This window comes from Antechinus flavipes, chromosome 3 (assembly GCF_016432865.1).
Source record: "Antechinus flavipes isolate AdamAnt ecotype Samford, QLD, Australia chromosome 3, AdamAnt_v2, whole genome shotgun sequence".
Classification (NCBI taxonomy): Eukaryota; Metazoa; Chordata; class Mammalia; order Dasyuromorphia; family Dasyuridae; genus Antechinus; species Antechinus flavipes.
The window spans coordinates 324374104-324393127 of NC_067400.1; the positions used below are offsets into that span (position 1 = coordinate 324374104).

At 39.8% G+C, this 19024-nt stretch overlaps 1 protein-coding gene across 3 annotated transcripts; it reads left to right on the forward strand.

Annotated features, from left to right (window-relative positions):
• On the forward strand, positions 1-12763 carry LOC127554211 (casein kinase II subunit alpha'-interacting protein-like). Of its 3 annotated transcripts, none has more exons than XM_051985571.1 (3): positions 1-270; positions 8275-8327; positions 10188-12763. In XM_051985571.1, exons 2-3 carry the CDS (start codon positions 8294-8296, stop codon positions 12698-12700), a joined length of 2547 nt encoding a protein of 848 aa, XP_051841531.1. In that variant the 5' UTR covers positions 1-270; positions 8275-8293; the 3' UTR covers positions 12701-12763. The 3 variants fall into 3 exon arrangements, with proteins under 3 accessions (XP_051841531.1, XP_051841529.1, XP_051841530.1); XM_051985569.1 differs by having other exon boundaries at positions 8279-8327; XM_051985570.1 differs by lacking the exons at positions 1-270; positions 8275-8327 and adding an exon at positions 8459-8548.
• The last annotated feature ends 6261 nt before the right edge of the window (positions 12764-19024 follow it).

The window sequence follows — 19024 nt, forward strand, 5'->3', positions numbered from 1 at the left end:
TGCTGCACTAAGTATGTAAGGAAAAAACATCTACTTTTCTTTGTATCCCAGCACACGGTCCTCTCCAGAGAGAGTGCTTACTCTTTTGAAATGACTGGATTTTTATTTTAGTTACTTCATAATTCTACAGAACCAGTCCCTAACTAAGTAAGCCTTTCCCTATTGGAAAATCTTGTAACCATAAAGAACCACAAGCAAGAATCAGGCTGGCTGAGACTGCTAATCATTAGAACATTTGAAACACCCTGCTCTTCTTGGAAGTTCCTAATGGTAAGGTCTTGGTCCTCTAGGACTGACTCTGATTATGGAGGAACTTTTCCCCCAGGGACAAATGTGATATGTAGTCTTATGGGGCAAAAGGAAAGGGACGGAAATTGGTGTTCAACAGTGACAACATAATGATGAGATTTAGATTTGGGGTACCCAAATGAAATTAGGGTTTCTGGTGATCCGGGAGTTAAATAAGGTCTAGTGGCGGCACAAGGGTAGGGAGTTCTGAGGATTCCCTTTCTGGCATGCAGAGATCCTCTGTAAAGGAATTTACAGACCCAGAAACCTAGATTGATAAAATAGGTTTATTATAGGGATTGGAAGTAAGGTTCTGGTTAAGGAAATAGGTGAGGGTAAAGAGAAGAGGGCACTGGAAACAGTATTTCAGTGGGCAGAGACCCTTGGCGTGCCAAGCGTAGAGCTGGCATGTTCGGACCCTCTGCAAAGAGAGGGTTTTAGTTTGACTCTTTTATAATAGGGGACTTTGGCTACAAGCTGAAGGGGGCTTGTGGGTGAAGTCCCAGGTTGGCTCCTGGGCTAGAATTTGAATCGAATTCAATGGGTTTCAGGGCTGAGCTGACCCCACCCAGATAAGAAAGATGAAACTGTTTGTGCTTGGGAATCCCCTCACTGAGGCAGAGTTGAAGGAGATTTTCTTCTTCAAGGCTTTTCAGAGTCCGGGGTACCCTCTTCATTTCCTCCTCAAGCAGTCATCTTCAAATGCATCTGGGATAAAGGGGCAACGATCTCCTCTGAACTGCTTCAAGCTGGCAAGGGTCGTAGAGATTTGGGGGGGGTGAGGCGTGAGGTATGGGGTTTGTGTCAGCAGGGCATCTAACCGTGTTTGTCCCAGTCAGTCGTCCCATGTTCTCCTGGCTGAAGAGCAGTTGAGAATCTAAAGTTTGAAGCCTAGAGAAAACAGATCTTGGGAGCAGATTAAAAGTGGGGTGTCATCCCAGGTGGAGATGGCGACAGCAGGAAATGCATCAGGTCCCTTCTGTGGGCTGCCTGTAAGGATGCTGATGGCCCATTTAACTATCAAAGAGAAGTAGGAGAAAATGCTGGGAGCAAAAGATTATTTGCCAATAGTAAAAGGTGTTAAGCAGCCTAGAGTTTAGCCCTTTCACTCTTAATTTCCAGGAAAGCTAACTTCTGGGGTTAGGATTAAAGAATGTGGACTCAGAGAGTCAGAGTAGGCAGGAGGCCTTGATGTCTAGTAGATTTAATAAGCCACTGATATTTTTGTGAAGCAGGGTCTAGGGATGGGCGTATCCTCGCTTGTCAGGGCTGCAGATCAAGATAAGAATGCAATCTGTTAACTGTGCTGTTTTTTTTTTTTTTTTTTTTTTTTTTTTTTTTTTAAATAATAGAGAGTTGGTTCCTTGTTACGCCCCTATGGACTACTCTAACCTGGTAGCTCCTCTTTGAGCTATTCTTAATGCCTGTTCGTCAATGGCACAGCTAGGCCACACTTACCCGTCTTCAGGCACTAACCCGGATCCCACAGAGACGGACCACCAGTAGGTAGGGGTGAAGCAAAAGAGAACTTTATTCTTAGATAGCATATATTTATACCCCCTTGAGGATCTGGGGGAAGGGGAGGTCCTCTAGGAACCAGGACAGGCAGGTCATAACAGGATTGGCCAGCGAAGAAGTAGGGAGGCGTGCTAGGCTTTGAGAGCACTAAGGAGGGAGATGTGGTACCTGGGCTCAGACACCACCTCCTGGGGCTATGCCCCACCTCCACGTAGGAATCACCTGTGCCTCAGTACCTGTCATCCCTCAGGTCCTCCCACATGCCTTGAACTGCATTCCTTGCTTCTAGAGGCTTTTTAACCCTTACAATTCCTCAATCTTACCAGAAAAATAAGGAAAGATCCTGAGCCTTCCCTCCTCCTACTTTCCCCACTCTTTATGGGGAAGGGTGGAAGGAAGGGGTCAGAAAGAGTGCAAAGTATCAGTGCTGCCTACCCAGCTTACCAGCCCCTGAGGTGTTTGGATTGTCCTGGGGTAAAAGGGGAAACAGGACCAGATCCCAGATTCCCACTAGAGAGCAGGACGCTGGGGGGCCAGTTCAACCCTTGTGATGTTCGCTGATGTGTTGGAAAGGCAGTTCCTCCAGTGTTCCTCCTGCTCGAACTCAAGACAGGGACTGGGATCTCTTTGGACAGTTTCCCTGGCACTACAGGCCTAAGTCTGGGAGAGATTTGTATCAAAAGGACACCTCCGCTTTGGGTGTCTTTTCAGGAGGCAGAAATTGCCCTGAGAAGAAAAGAGCTGAGAGTCTCAGGTTACAGAGTTAAAGGAAAAACCAACAGCCGTTTTGAGGGCTAAGGGGGTGAGTGGGTCCCAGGTCTCATTAGCCTGGGAGTTTTTCAGCTTTGAAAGAGACTAGTCTGCTGGGTGTGTTTCTCTAGCCGAATTTTGTCTGAAGGTAGAAGTGTTAGAATGCAAAGGAGGCTTCTTTCAAGGGCTCTAGAGAGTTGGTGGGTGCATCCCTTTCAGCTAATCTAATCAGTGTTTTTGAGGTTGAGACATTTTTCTTTTTCTTTTTTCCGGTCCAGTGTGTCTCTGCATTAAGAGACAGCGTAAAGGTAGGAGAATAGGTCCCAAGCACCCCAATTCTATAGCTTTTCATTCTCTACAGGCGTCCCTAAGAGAGAGAAAGATATGGCAAAAACCTTAATTTTTGTCAATTTCACAGGCGTTTTCACCATAGACGTCTCTATGGGAATTACTCTGCAGAGCGTTAGAGCTCCAAAACAGTATCAACCATGTCTCAGGATGTTGAGCTGCCCTACCTCACTATAGAAAGGCTTACTGAAGAAAAAAAAAAAAAAAACCCTCATGAACAGTCACCAAATGGGAAATCAGAAAAACTGAACTCCTTAGACTGAGGCAGGGGCAGAGTTCTCAGAGGACTGAAAATGGAATAGGACTCTGACAGGGTGGGGTGAGCTACCAGAGATAAGATGACATAATGGGGGGGGGGCACTCTGGACAAGGGGAGAGGCATTCTGATACTCTAAAACATAAGATCTTTTATCCTTATCAAGTATTCTGATAAAGAGGGAGGGGAGGTTTTGCAGAACTGAGAAGGCGGAAACCAAGGCAGGACTGAGTCAGGATAATTAGGGAAACTGAGTCAGGACAATAAACCAAACTAAAACTAGAAAAATACAAGGACTTATGCAAAGACCAGTTTCTCCCTGATAACCCCAGAATTATTCGTGTCAAACAGCATTCCTCATTTAGGGAGACACTCAGGCCTCCCTGTTCAGGTCCTCTGCAGTTAGGGAGCTTCTCAGCCAGAGATGTGCAGTTTGAGGTCTGTGGTCATTTGTGCATTAAACTCAGCCTCGGCTAAGTAGCAGTGCTCAAGACAGTCCTGCTGCCCCAAGAAAGTACCCCAAGTCTGTCAGGGGCTCCAAAAGAGGAAAAGAGTGGGGCCTGGAGTAGCTCCACCTGTCCTCTCTCTATGGAACAGGAGCTGCTATTAGGAGACAATTTCTGAGCAAATTATGCAGTTAGACCTAGGCAGGCAACCCAAAACTATTAAAGTCCCGATATAAAAATGCTGAAATAGTAATTAAGGAACTGGGTAACGGGAGTGGAGAAACAGATCAGAGAGATTGCCAGTCCCAGGACAGGTGTCTGATTTCTGGTTGTTTCTAAAAAATAATCCCCAAAACTAAGTCTGCCAGGGCAATTCCAGCAGAATAAGGGAATTCAAAGTTAAAACATAACCCAGCAAATCATAGTCCAGTAAATTTTAAGCAAGGAGTTAAATAATTTCCAATTCAATCTGAACTGGAAAGTTCAGGCAGGGCAGAAGTGTCTAAGAAAAATACATCAGTTTCCCAATTTCCTGACCAGTTTCAGTTTCCTTCCTCCCTTTTTTACACGGAAAAGAAATTATCAGATTACCATTCCACTTATAAATCCCAAGAATGAATCAAAATTTATATACATAATAGACTAGTAAGTTTCCTAAAAATCCCTCAAACATACAGCAATAGTTAAACAGTTTTAACAAATCCCAGTTTTAGCAAATTTTAAAAATAGATCAGTTAACTTAAAAGCGGTCCTATCTCTTGAAATCTTTTGCCAAAGCCAAGCCTCTGCAGAAAGGGGCTGGAACATACTTAGTTGGGGGGGAAGAGAAAGAAGGGGGGATTCCATGTGGCTGCCCTTCCCCCACTCCACCTCCCAAGAGGCAGGGTTTCACCCCAAGCTAACTAGGTGCTAACAGAGAGCAGTGGGTGAGTTTAAGACAAAAGATCCCTATCCCACCCAACCTTTAGTGGGGTGGGGGTGGGAGTGTTGAAACTTTTAGAATAGTCAAACCTTAATTGGAGAAACATGGCCCCTTTCAAGTAAGTTAACAGATCTTCACCCCAACAAGTTCTTAAGATCTTACATTCAAAGATAACCAAATCTAGCCTGCAAAGGCAACAGTAAAATTATTTAGACACAGTGATACAGTTAAAATGTTAACAATAATTCAACCATTTTCCCACTCCCCAATATCAGTCTAAAGTGGTTAAGGAGTTTTCTAATAGTTTCAGTCTTTCCCTCTAACTCATTTCCTGCTGCAGTCAGGGAATGAGAAAAGAAAAGAGAGAAAGAAGCCATCTTTACTCTCTTAACAATGTAATTTGCCTTGATTCAGAATTTTATTCCCCAGCCATCATTCCAAAGGTCTTTCTTGAAGCTGCAACCTGGTCAGAGCTGACACTTAGAAAAGAAACTGTTAGTTGTTGGCAGGGGCATAGTTAGGGCTCCTCTGGCGAACTTGAGGGCGGGGTAGCTCATCCAAGCCCCAAGTCTTGCTGGGAGAGCAAGAGACTGCTTACCTCTGTCCAGGGAGTAGCAGCCGTGGGTAGAGACATATCTCCAAGCTCACCCCAATTCAGTGACCATCAGAAACTCCATTGTATTTAACAGTAGAGTGGGAGAAGGGCTCAAACATGATTCTCTTTAAGTTTCTCCAGTTATCACCCCAGAATAGATCAAAGAGAGCACTGGCCTGGGACTCTCCGAGAGGGGTGGGGTCCCCAGAATGGCCATGTGTCTCTCCTTGGTCTTGGGGGGGGGTGTTAAAGAGACACTTCCAATCATGTCTTGGAATTCCTGCCTGAATGCAGAGCTTTCTGATGAGAGAGAGAAAAAGATTAAAAATGCCTTGAGATGCAAAGGAAGGGCCTTTGTCTCTGGAGAGGCTGGGCAGAGGGAGTTTCAAGCATCTCTGCTCATCCTGGTCCCACTATCTCTAAAAATAGAGTGTGACAAAAAGAGGCCTTTTTCTTCCTGGAAGAATACTGCACCAACAGCTCAAAAAATTGGGGTTCCGTTCAGTCACGAAATTATGTCTAGTTTTTGGGGATTTTCCCGGTCAGGGAACCATAATAATGAGATTTAGATTTGAGGTGCCCAAATGAAATTAGGGTTTCTGGTGGTCAGGGAGTTAAATAAGGTCTAGTGGCGGCACAAGGGCAAGGAGTTCTGAGGATTCCCTTTCTGGCGTGCAGAGATCCTCTGTAAAGGAATTTACAGACCCAAAAAGCTAGATTGATAAAAGAGGTTTATTATGGGGATTGGAAGTAAGGTTCTGGTTAAGGAAATAGGTGAGGGTAAAGAGAAGAGGGCACTGGAAATAGTATTCCAGTGGGCAGAGGCCTTTGGCATGTCAAGCATAGGGCTGGCATGTTTGGACCCTCTGCAAAGAGAGGGTTTTAGTTTGACTCTTTTATAATAGGGGGCTTTGGCTACAAGCTGAAGGGGGAGTCCCAGGTTGGCTCCTCCCTGAGTTTCAGTTAGGGCTAGAATTTGAATTGAATTCAATGGGTTTTAGGGCTGAGCCAATTCCATCCAGATAACAAAGATGAAACTGTTTGTGCTTCGGGGTAGGGTCTCTCACTGAGGTGGAATTGAAGGAAATTTTCTCCTTTAAGGATTTTTAGAGTTTTGGGGTCTTCTCTTCAATAATACCAATAGTCAGCTCAAGGGCAGGTCTCAGGTTCTAGTTCCTGGACCTTATAGTGCAGCTTGCTTTTGACTCATGGACAATTCAGGACCAGGCCAACTTCTGAATGGATTGTGACAATGGAAGAGAGGGGATATTGGAATGGAATCAAGAAGACTGGGTTAGGAGAGTTTAGAAGGGGGGTTCTTAGCCTATTTTGCTATGTACCCTCTTTGGTAATTTAATGAAGCCCAGAATAAAGTTTTTAAATGTATACAATAAAATATGTAAGTTTACAAAGGAAACCAATTATATTGAAATATAGTTATTAATTTTTTTTTCAAGTTCCTGGACCTCAGTTTAAAAATCTCCAATTTAAAAGGAAAGACTAGATGATCTAGGCCAAAGATCCAAAGTATGGATGTGGTATTCCAGAGTAACTTCAGTTTAATATCTTAGGGATTGTCCAAGATATTGACAAAATAAGGATTTTAATTTCAAGAGAGTAGAATCAAAATAATTCCAAGTAATTTCTAAGTCAATTTAAGCCTAGTTTTCCAGTTGCTTACTGTGTATTATGTGCTAGATTTGGGCCAGTTGTTTCTCCTTAGTTCTGGAAGAAGATCATGACAGCAGAGAAGTGACACTATGACATGCAAGTGAATTGGATTTAAGGTAGGGAAAGCTGTACAAGATCACCTGCCTCACTCTCCCCTCCAGAGCCATCTGGCTCCAGTGGCCAGATATAGATCAGGATGACTGTAAATGGCCCTGGATGCAATGGGAGACCTTGGCCTTTTTAAGCTAAAGTCTTTCCAAGGTCTCAGTTTGTCTGAGGCAACTCCTATTCAGTGATTAAGATTAGATAGCAATTGAGGCAAAGAATCTCCCCTTTCACCTAGTCAAAAAAAATCTTAATAAATGAATCAATGAATCTGAAAAGGCCTTCAGGGTTTCTTGTCAAATCAGAAATAATTGCTATTTACATTCAATCTGAGTCAATCAAGATTCAAATAAATATCAAATGGGGTCTGGCCTAAAACCTATTGGTGGTCAATTAGAATCAGATTGGTTTTGTTTTAAGTCTTGGTCCTTTAGAGAGAAATCTAGATGATAAACTCCAAGATATCTTGGAAGGATTCAGAGGTGCCTATTTGGAAGGAAGGAAGGAAGGGAGGGAGGGAGGGAAGAAGGGAAGGAGGAAAGGAGGAAGAAAAGGAGGGAGGGAGGGGAGAAGGAAGGAAGGAAAGAAGGGAAAAGGAGGGAGGGAAGAAAGAAGGAAGGAAGGAAGGAGGGAGGGAGGGAAGGAAAAGGAGGGAAGGAGGCAAGAAAGAAGGAAGAAAGGAAAAGGAGGGAGGGAAGGAGGAAAGAAGGAAACGAAAGGAAGTAGGAAAGAAGGAAAAGGAAGGAGGGAGGTAGGAAGGAAGAAAAGAAGGAAGGAAGGAAAGAAGGAAAAGGAGGGAGTGGAGAAAGAAGGAAGAAAGGAAGGAAGGAAGAAGGAAGGAAGGAAGCAAGCAAGGAAGGAAGGAAGGAAGGAAGGAAGGAAGGAAGAAGGAAGGAAAAGGAGGAGGTAGGAAGGAAGGAAAGAAGGAAAAGGAGGGAGGGAGGGAAGAAGGAAGGAAGGAAGGAAGGAAGGAAAAGGAGGGAGGGAGGTAGGAAGGAAGAAAGAAAGAAAAAGAAAAAGAAGGAAAGAAGGAAAGAAGGAAGTAGGAAAGAAGGAAAAGGAAGGAGGGAGGTAGGAAGGAAGAAAAGAAGGAAGGAAGGAAAGAAGGAAAAGGAGGGAGTGGAGAAAGAAGGAAGAAAGGAAGGAAGGAAAGAAGGAAGGAAGGAAGCAAGGAAGGAAGGAAGGAAGGAAACAAGGAAGGAAGGAAGGAAGGAAAAGGAGGGAGGGAGGTAGGAAGGAAAGGAAGAAAGAAAGAAAAAGAAAAAGAAGGAAAGAAAGGAGGAAGATCCCTGAAAGTGTCATCAATCTTTAGTAGCCATTTTAAAAATCAGAGAGAGAACTTTATATTCCTTCATTAATATGTTGTTTTCTCAAGGAAGCCCTTTAGAGGAAGAATGGAGGTCAGAAGGGCCAGGATACCTCTGAAAGGTAAGAACTTTAGTTTTCAGTCATTTCAGCGAGGCTCCCATCACAAATGAAAAGAGCATCGCAAATAGAATCACAGGGTCTGGATTCACCTTTTACCTCTCTCATTTTACTTTGCTTAACCTCTCAGGACCTCAATTTACTCATATGTAAAAGGAAAGAAGTGGACAAGATGGTTTCCAAGGTCCCTTTCCACTCAAGATGGACTGTCTCAACAATTTCTTGTGTGGCTCATCTAATTATTCTAGAAGCTGTAAATTTTAGATATAACATTATAGTGGAAAAAATAATGGTTCAAACATCTAAAAACCTGAATTCTAATGCGGCTGCTGCCACTTATTAGCCATGTGTACTTTGGTCAAGTCAGACAGACACAATTTGAGCTCAAACTAGCATTTATTAGAAATGTGGTCCTGAGCAAGTTATTTAATCTTTCTGTCTGCACATTTTCTCCTGTTTAAATGGGGATAATAATACCTATTTCTCAGAATTGTTGTGAGGATCAAATAAAACTTTTGTAGTAAGAAGAAATAAGATATCTGCAAATCTCAAGTGTTATATAAATGCTAGTTATTGTTAAGTCACTTAAATGCTCTGAAATTCAATTTTCTAGGTTTCCTTTCCTGTCAGTGCACCATTTATTAGATGTACATAGAACTTAAAGCAAATTGCTTAAGCCCTCTAGATCCTAGTTTTCCTCATCTGCAAAATAAGAAAGAAAAAAATACTTGTAATTTCTCCTTGTAGGTTAGGAAAACAAGTTTTTTGTTTATTTGGTTAATTGGTTGAAATTTTTGTTTTTAGAGGAAAAGTATTATATAAATGGTTGCTTTCTTTGCCTGATATTTTCCTTAAGTTCAATGAGCCTCCTATCTGGAAAAAAATGAGTATATGTTTAAAAAAATTGTGAATATAAAGTTTTTATAGCAAATGTAAGTTATCTCCTAGCTAATGCTTCCACAGCTCAATGTTCTGTAGACCCCCTTGTAGACTCCCCATACATATGTGGTGGATATATAGATACATGTGGATATAAATACATATATGTATGACAAATATATAAAATATATACATTTATATGCATAAATCTATAAAACATGTATAAATATATGAAATATGCAATGCATATAAATATATACATATGTGTAGATGTATAAAATATAAAAATACATTGCACGATATAAAATAATACATGTACAAATATATGAAATATATGCATATGTATAAATCTGTAAAATAAACGTGTATATGAAATATGAAATACATATGTGAATGAATCTATAAAAACATATGCATGTGTACATAAATATATAAATTATATGCCTTTGTATATGTGAAATAGATGCATATATGTATAATATATAAGTGTAAATCTGTAAAAGTATATGCACATGTATGAATATATAAATATATTCATATGTATGTAAATACATAAAAGTATATGCATGTGTATGAATAAAAATATATACTGTGTGCACACATAAAATATGTAAGTATATAAACATACATATGTATGAACATATAAATATATGTGTGTTCATATAAACACACAAATATATGTGTATAAATATGTAAAATATGTGCATGCATGTATAAATATATAAAATAAACACATTCACACATATTTATGTAATATTTTTGAATATAAACACACAAAATATATGTGTATAAATATGTAAAATATGTGCATGTGTGTATAAATATATAAAATAAACAGTCACACATATTTATGTAATATTTTTGAATATAAACACACAAAATGTATGTGTATAAATATGTAAAATATGTGCATGTGTGTATAAATATACAAAATAAACACATTCACACATATTTATGTAATATTTTTGTTTCCCTTACTCACAGTTTCTCCTGCATCAACAACTAGAAAAAGCCCCTGTTACCAGGCTCCACAGACGCTCTTACCATGTCCCCCACACCGGATTCCACCACTCTGGAAACAAAACAACAGGTCCAGCATAAAGCAGATGTCCCGCATCAACCACTTGACCCGAATCATTAAGCAAACACCCCCTCCCTGCTCCTGGACCAAAAGCACACCCTCCCCATGGTTCCAGCGTCTAGTTACATCTCCAAAGGTGCCTCATACCTATCCCAAAACAGGGGTAGCGCCAGTAGGCCAACTTAATCACCAGGCTACAGCTAAGTCATCCACACTCCACAGAGGGCATCCACGGGCCCCAGCCAAGCCTTTTCCTAGGCCCAACACCAGGGCCAGGAAAACTGATGTGTCATTAAAAGCTGATAAACAACAACTTGTGCTGGTACCTAGCTCCAAACATCAGCCTGAGTCTCCATTGCATCCCGATCACCAGACAGCGAATTCTCCAAGCCCTTCCTGTCATGTTTCCAAGATTAACCAAAGCTGTAACCAACCACCTGAGAAGCTTCCAAGCTACGACCAGAAGTCCCCAAGTCCACCACCCCCCGACTGCCAATCCCCTGAGGTTCCATCCTGGGAAGATCACAGGAGCGAGGATCCCACGTCCGAGGCTGAAGATATCCCTAGTCCAGACCCTGAACCCCCAGAGCAGGACCCACCCGAGGCAGAGAGCCTCGAGAACCAGGATGAGACTTCGCAGAAGTCCACTCCGAGTGTTACCAACTTGAAGCACGTCATAATCATACCATCCTGTGATAATCAGTCCTATTCTTGGGCCACAGCTTTTGAATCACCGAGTGAAGCTCAACATTCTAAGACTTCACACACTAACCTGTGCCCTAGGGAAACAGCATCACCGTTAAGATGTGGTGAACATCCGATGTCCAAGGCGCTGGGTGTAACGCCGTCCCATCCGGATCAAAAAACTAGAGTTGCGCTAACCCCCAGCCCTGAAGAGCAGGCTGAGCATCTACCGGTCCCCACCACCCAAGCCTCATTTCCAATGGAGGTAGAATGCTGGGAAATGACATCACCAAAGACAGACCATCAGGCTGCAGTTCTAAGAGGTCAGGATCAGGAAGCCTTACATCTCCAGGATAAAGCTTTACCTGAGGGACGTGACCACCTGGAGACCTCTCAGGTGAACAAGGTCACATCACCAAGAGCCAGCCACCAGGCTGCCGCACGAAGAGGTCCAGACCATGGGAAAGCATCTGTATTATCACTAGACACAGAGAAAAAGACTCTATCGGCCTCCAGCCATGAGACCATAACTCAAATCAGCCTTAACTACCAGGCTAGGGATATAGTAAGCCTGATTTCTCAAAGCAAAGCCAGTGTCTCAACTCAGACAGAAACGTGCTGGAAAACAACTTCAGTAGAAAAAGACCACCAGAGCACAATTCTAGACCAGAATGGTAAGACAAAACCTGTTAGGAGCGCAACCTTACAGAATACAAGTCTGCCTGGCTTCCACCAGGCACCAAGTCCATCCCGCGGTGCCCATCACTTGGAAAGTGTTCCACGCCCCAACACACAGCCTTCCTTTCCATCATCCCACATAAAATTGTCAGGGGGTTCAGTACACCACTTCACACCTAGCCCCAACACTCTAGCCCACCATAAAAACCAGAATAAGGCTGTATCAGGCTCCAGAAATTTCCGTCCGAATCACACACCTCCAATTAGGCTGAATAATCATAAAATACCTCAGGCAAGACCCAGTTATAGGACTAGATCTCTACCAATTCCTAACCATCAGAATGAGATTCTAATGGCACTAGATTCTAACCATCAAGGACCGGCCCGAAACGGGTCCCAACATCAGGGCCACACTGTTCCAAAAAAACAAGGTCCACGGGGTTTTAACTACATCAAACCATACATTATTGAGGGAGGATCTGTGCCTGCTAAAATTGTTCATGCCATCATCAATTCCATCCCTCAAGAGCAAATAAAAAATGACATCAGCAAGCAGATTCACTTATGGAGGATTGGGAATTCTCCATCTCATTGGCCTGGTCAATTCTTTTCCAGTAATTACTTGGTCTGTTTAATTTGTGTCTCCTGGATCCCATATGGCTGTCCCCATGTTCAAAAAACAAAATATCCATGTGTCATACAATTACTGGCCATACCAATGCTGCTGCCTGGTTCTAAGCAAAAGCTAAATGTGAAATTTATCTTCCAAGTGCCCCAGACAATAGCATGCAACATTTTCAGCCTCCCATATACCCATTATTGTTTTCAAAGGCCCTTAAACCGCTCGCCAGTATTTCCCACATCTTCCCATTCAGACCCGGTACTCTCTGAGGCCGTAAAGAAAAAATGGCTTCACTTCATCCTTGGCAAGAATCACCACCTAAGGGGAGAAACCACAATTAGAAGCCGACAGTCATGCATTAAAGAAATGCCCAGGAAGAGGCGTAGGAGCAACAGAGAAGGGCCAAAAGGATTAAGACAAAGAGGAAATTAAATAATCTTTTTTTCTCTTTGAAAAGAAATGAACTGAAAACCTCTACCCTGTATATATTTGAAACCTGTGTTCTCTCTGTCTCTGTCTGTCTTTCTGTCTTTGTCTCTCCTTCTCTCTGTCTGTCTCTTTCTGATTCTCTCTGTCTGTCTGTCTCTCTGTGTATGTCTTTCTCCCTCTCTCTGTCTCTGTTTCGGTGTCTCTGTCTCTGTCTCTGTCTGTCCCCCAACTCCCTTTCTCTATCTGTAGCTCTCTCTGTCTCTGTCTGTAGCTCTCTCTGTCTCTCTCTCTGTGTCTCTGTCTCTCTGTCTCTGTCTGTAGCTCTCTCTGTCTGTAGCTCTCTCTGTCTCTGTCTCTCTGTCTCTGTAGCTCTCTCTGTCTCTCTGTCTATCTCTCTGTCTCTGTCTCTGTCTCTCTCTGTCTCTCTGTCTCTCTTAAAATATATCAGACAGTAAGAAAATTTCAGTTAGCGTCTGTCCTGGGTATTCAAGGAGAAAAAGTTTTTTGTTTTCTTCTTCCTCTCATGCCATAATCTAACCTCTGGTAAGATAACTTCTACCCTGACTAACTCCCCATAGAACAAAATGGTTTTTTGTTTTTTTTTTTCTGTCTCCATTCTATATGAAAGTGGCTCGATGTGTCTTTCACCCCATTAGTGTTGATAAAGTACACCTGGTATCCACAATCCTTTTTATTCTATTCCCTCTTTTTCACCCAAACCCCAACTTCAAAGAAAACAAATTCCATATTTCAATGTTTAAAAAAATTCATAATAATGAATATAACTCTTCTGGAGACATATGTCAGTTACATCTCATGTCATCAAATCTCAATGATATATTCATGAAGTCAAATTTGTCTCTATATTTAGTATGTCCAGTTCATTTTCCTTATTAGCCATACTTTAAGGTCATAGGTTTTATATGAGTCTTATTTCCTGGATTTTGTCTTTTGTGACCTCCTAAGTGTTGCAACTCCCATTCTTCCAACACTGTACCAATTCTCTACAGTATTTAACTTAGTGAGAATGCATAAACAATTTTTCCTCTTCCTCTGTTCTAATTTTTAAATTCCTTTTGGTCAGATTTACAAAAATTGAGATAAATCAATTTTATTAACCTTTGTTAGGTATATTTCATTCTTGCCCAGAAGTCTGCCATTCTTATATCTTAAGCCATGGTCCAGAAACCATTTTTTCTTTAATAGTATTTTATTTTCCTAATTACATATAAAGACAGTTTTCAATATTCATTTTTATAAGATTTTGAGTTCCATTTTTTCCTCCTTCTCTCCTACCCCATCTCCCTCCTCAAGTAGCAAGTAATCTGATAATAAGTTATACATGTAAAACCATGTAAAATATATTTCTATATTTTTCAAGTTGTGAAGCAGCAATAGAACAAAAGGAAAAAATATGCCAAGAAAGTGAAAATAGTATATTTTGCTATACAATTCAGATCCCACTTCTTTTTCTGGATGGATAGTATTTTTTATAATTAATCTCTTAGGATTTTCATGGAACATTGTATAGCTGAAAAGAGTTGAATCCATCATAGTTTCTAATGGCACAATGTTACTATTGTTATTTATAATGTTTACTTGGTTCTGCTCATTTTACCCATCAGTTCATGTAAGTCTATCCATGTTTTTCTGAAATTTGCCTGCTTATTATTTCTTATAACACAATAGAATTCCATCACATTTATACTACATCTTATTCAGCCATTTGCCAATTGATGGGCATCCCCTCAATTTCCAATCAGACATTATTTTTAACTAGATGTTCATCTCCCTCTCTTTTTTTCTCAATTGCTTTTCATCTGCAAGGGTGAGGAAAACTTCTGCCCTGAATTTTTGGTTGAAGTTCAAAGACTGTAATTTTTGGTAATGTTCTACCTTTCTTCTGACGATATCATTTATACCTACATGAATCATCAGAATTAGTAGTAGTCATATGATTTGGCAAGATTTGGGAGGTTACTATCAAATCTTGGATACATTCTCCAAGAAGACACTTCTCTACAAGAATGATACAGCAGTCTAAATCCCCCAAACCAGCTCTATTCATCTCTTCTTCCTCTGACATTCAGTGGATGATCTGTTGCTTGAGAGTACCTATGAATAGATTCACATATCATCCCATGGAGCAAAAAGCAGATGGTTCTTATTCCTAATGTACAGCTTCCTCTTCTTTAGAGAAAAAGACTCTCCTTTTTGTTTCTTAGCCCCAAGTTCTCTGGTCCTTCTTCCTTTTACTGCTCTGCATAAGAATCTTAGATCTCCAACATCTAGTCTGAGTTCCTCTTTGCTTCTTTAGATTTTTTTTTCATTTTTACTCTGGAGCTATCCTCTTCCAGGTATGTCTCATGGAATTCTAGTTCTTTGAAAATAAAATCTGAAGAACTTCTGAACAACAGTTCCCCGGGTTCTGCAGTTATAGCAAATGATATCAGCTGGAGAATACAGTACTATGTACTCTTATGAGTTAATTGTGCCATGCTGTCTCTGACTATTAAAGGTGTTCACAATGTGAATGGGATTCATGAACTAGGATTTAGCTGCATGCTATTTATTCTGAAATCCAAATCATTGTTAAAAAAGTCAAGTCAAATTGAAACAAGTGGATTAGTACACTGGAGACCTTTCAGGGTAATGGTCCATTAATTTACATTTTGGGGTTCAGAATTCTCTATCATGCAGCCTCCTGCTGACTATTAAAGTTGAAAACATTGGTGGAACTTCACAGGGAGCAGTGGGTCCAAAGACTTAATGTGAATTTGGAGGGAACCTTATTAGAAAAACCCACCATATGAGTTGGAGAGTAGACTAGCTAGAGGCATCTAAGTGGCATAGTGGATAGAATACTGACCCTGGGACTTCAGAAAGACTCATCTCAGGCACATCTGCTTCAGTTTCCTCAATTGGGTTGAGGAAGAAGATGCTTAATATTTGTTCCCTTCTCCCCATTACAGCACTCTCCCACCACATTCTCTTCCCTAAGGGTGAGGGGGCGACATTTAACAAATTTGCCAAAGACACAAAAAAGTAAAAGACAGATAACATACTAGACAACAAATTGGGATCCAAAAAGATCTTGAGTAGCAGAACATCAGGCCAAATCAAATGAGATGAAATTAATATGAAATATACTTGGGTTTAAAAAAAACAACACATGAAAATTTTTTTTAACAAACAATGGCAATGTGTAAGAAAAAAAGAGCTGGAGCTTTGAGCCCAAAATTCAATATGAGTTTAAAAAATAAACACATGTGCTCTGGCATGTGAGAAAAATCATGTAATCTTGGACTACATCATTATAAAAGAGGCACAGTACCCAGGAAGAAAAAGGCGATATATGATCTTACTGTATTCTATCTACATCTGGAACACTGTTCATTTCTAATTACCACTTTTCAGAAGGACGATAATAAAATAAAAATATCCATGGAAAGATATAGAAAGAGTCATGAAGGTTCTTGAGTTTATGCCATATGAATGTCAAATGAGGAATGGATGAAGGAACTAAAGATCTTTAGCTTTAGAGGAAAGAAAACTTAGTCTTCACAAATATATTCAAGTATAGGAAAGAAAAACCAGGGTCCCAAAAGATGGAACTAGAATCAACTGGTAAAAGTAGCAAAAAGATAAATTTAGGCTTGAAATTAGGGAAAACTATCCAACAATTAGCATTGTCCAAAATTGAAATAGGTAATCCCAGAAGGTGATGAATTCACTTTCACAAATGGCTTGTCAGTCAAGGTTGGACATTGATTTGTTAAGTATGTTAGAGAGGGAATCTTTTTAAAGGGATGGCTTAGTAGAGGGGATCTTTTTGTTTTCCAGGTACTGGTTGAACTGGATAGCCTCCAAGGTTCCTCCCTTTTGTGAAAGTCAGTATTTCTATAAAAATAAAACAAAACCCCCAGAATTTACTCTTGTCATTTGACCTGGCCAGTTTATTGGAAATGCACCTGGGCACCTGGGTTCCATTGTTACTACGAGCTAGCATATATACGACAATTTAAGGTTTGTAAAAAAAAAGTTTACAAATAGCATCTCACTTTATTCTCATAATCCTGAGAAGTTTACAGAAGAAGAAACTGAGGCAGATGGGTCACATAACTAAGCCAGTGAATGAGACTGGGTTTGACTTTGTCTTCCTGATTCCACGTTCAGCACTCTATTCACTGCACAACCTAGCTGCCAATATTGAACGTTAAATATTTCCACTAAAGAGGAAATATAATTTTCTGTGGTAATAAAAGTTTTTATTGAAAATATATAGTTTAAAATGAAGATTATATATAATATATATGCATGTGTGTGTGTGTGTGTGTGTGTGTGTGTGTGTGTAACTATTTCAGTTCTATGTTCTGGGCAAAGAGAAAGGAGATACAAAAAGCATGAGGGTGGAGGAAAGGGGAGGGAGACAGACAGAAAGGAGAGAGAAAGGAGAGAGGGAGGGACAGAAAGAGGGAGGGAAAAAAAGAGAGAGAGGGAAGGAGAGAGGGGAAAATTAGGAAAAGGAGGAAAGAGGAAAAGGGAGGAAGGGAGAGAATAAAGCAGAAAAAGAGATACACAGAAACAGACATGGGCATAGAAAAAACAAAACAAACAGACATGCCCAAGACTTAGAGGCATACCCTTTCATGGAGTAACAGCTCCATCTTTTGGTTTTTGGGTTAATTGTTAAGCTGAAGTTCTTGAATGCAATAAAAATAGACAATACCAAAAATCTCTGCTGGGTATAATTTAATTTTTCTTTGTTCAGAATGTTCCACTGTCTCATGTTTTTAAACCTTGATTATCATGTTACAAAATAAAATATTATAGCAATTTCTATAGTCAGAAAGACAGAAAACAGTGCTTATAATAATTTGTATTTCTCAAGAGAAAATGACTCCAATAAGAAAATAATCATTTTCAAATGGGACAGGAACATAATTTTGAAAGTTTTTTTCATAATTATAATTTCATCACTTGTGCAAAAATAAAAATACTGATAGAAAATTCCAAGAATCATATTTTTCATTGCTCTTTTAAATATTAATATAATAAAATCCATCTAAGGGGAAAAAAAGTGTTTTTAGCCTCTCAATTCATACTAGTTAACATCATTGTGAAGAGAATTTAAAAGGGGAACTATGAAGCCTTCCACCATTACTTCCTATATGAGTCTCATAGGACCCTAAAAGAAAAAAGCAAAGCACAAGCTCCCAAAACAACCCACTTGTTTTGCTGTCTGTCTCATCTAATATAGGTTCAGTAGATATGGAGGATTTATAAATTCACTTTACAAATATTTATTAAGTTCCTAATTATGTTCTAGATACTGTGCACTGTGGATTATTCAGATATTTCAGTTATCTCATTTTATGTGACCCCATTTGAGGTTTTCTTTTTTTAATTATTAATTTCATTTTATTTGACTTTTCAGTCACTTGGCTAGTCATATAAAGACACGTAAGACATTGTGGTTCCATCTGGTTATCTGTTATCTGTCGTTCCTTGCATTAAAAAAATTCAGACTCAGAGATTAGTCAAAATCAGCTGGTAGTGTGTCTGAAAAATGCTGAAATAAAATGGTAGTTGTTTGTTTTTCCCCCTAATTTAATCAAAGTTAAGACTGGTGAATAAACATAAATACAGCACAATTACTTCAGATAATTCTTCATATCTGTGCAAATACAGACTGATGAACTTAAATGAAGTGAAACTCACATTTAAAAAAAGATAAATTCAAAAAAAATTTAATTCAAAAAAAATTTTAAGTTGGTATATATTGTCCTATTACAAATGATTCATATATAAATAGTTCGTGGATGCAAAGAAGATATGTTAACATGTAGAACCTTCGTTAATAAAAAACAGAAGTATCCACAATGATTGAAATGCATTCAACTACTGATACCTAATTGTGCCATAAGGGGCATTATCCAAAGAGAAATTATGCTGCAGAGAAAATGCTGCAGTGAAAAAAACATGTATGTTTAACTCTGGAAAAACACAGTCATGCTTGCTATAAGAGTCTTTTGCACTCAACTAAAATCAAAATGATCTCAAAATAATAATTGTAAAATTTACTTACATATTTTCAGCTACACAGCTGAAACTGTGTACACAAACTACAAAAAATGTTCCAAGTCATTTTCAAAACAAAAATAAAACCATCTTCTGATGACATGCATGATTAAAAGTTCTATGCAAGACCTTTGCTCTAAGTTCCCAATAACGAGATGGAGGAGAGAGAAGGGGGCAGAAGAGGAGGAAGCTCAAGTCAATTTAATTTGCAGATGATCAGAAGGATTTTTGTGTTCCAGCAAGAAT

Bases quoted from the DNA above. Each gene is read 5' to 3' on its own strand.
- LOC127554211 (XM_051985569.1), top strand. The intron at 8,328-10,187 runs GTAAGAACTTTA...CCTTACTCACAG, and splicing joins GGCCAGGATACCTCTGAAAG to TTTCTCCTGCATCAACAACT.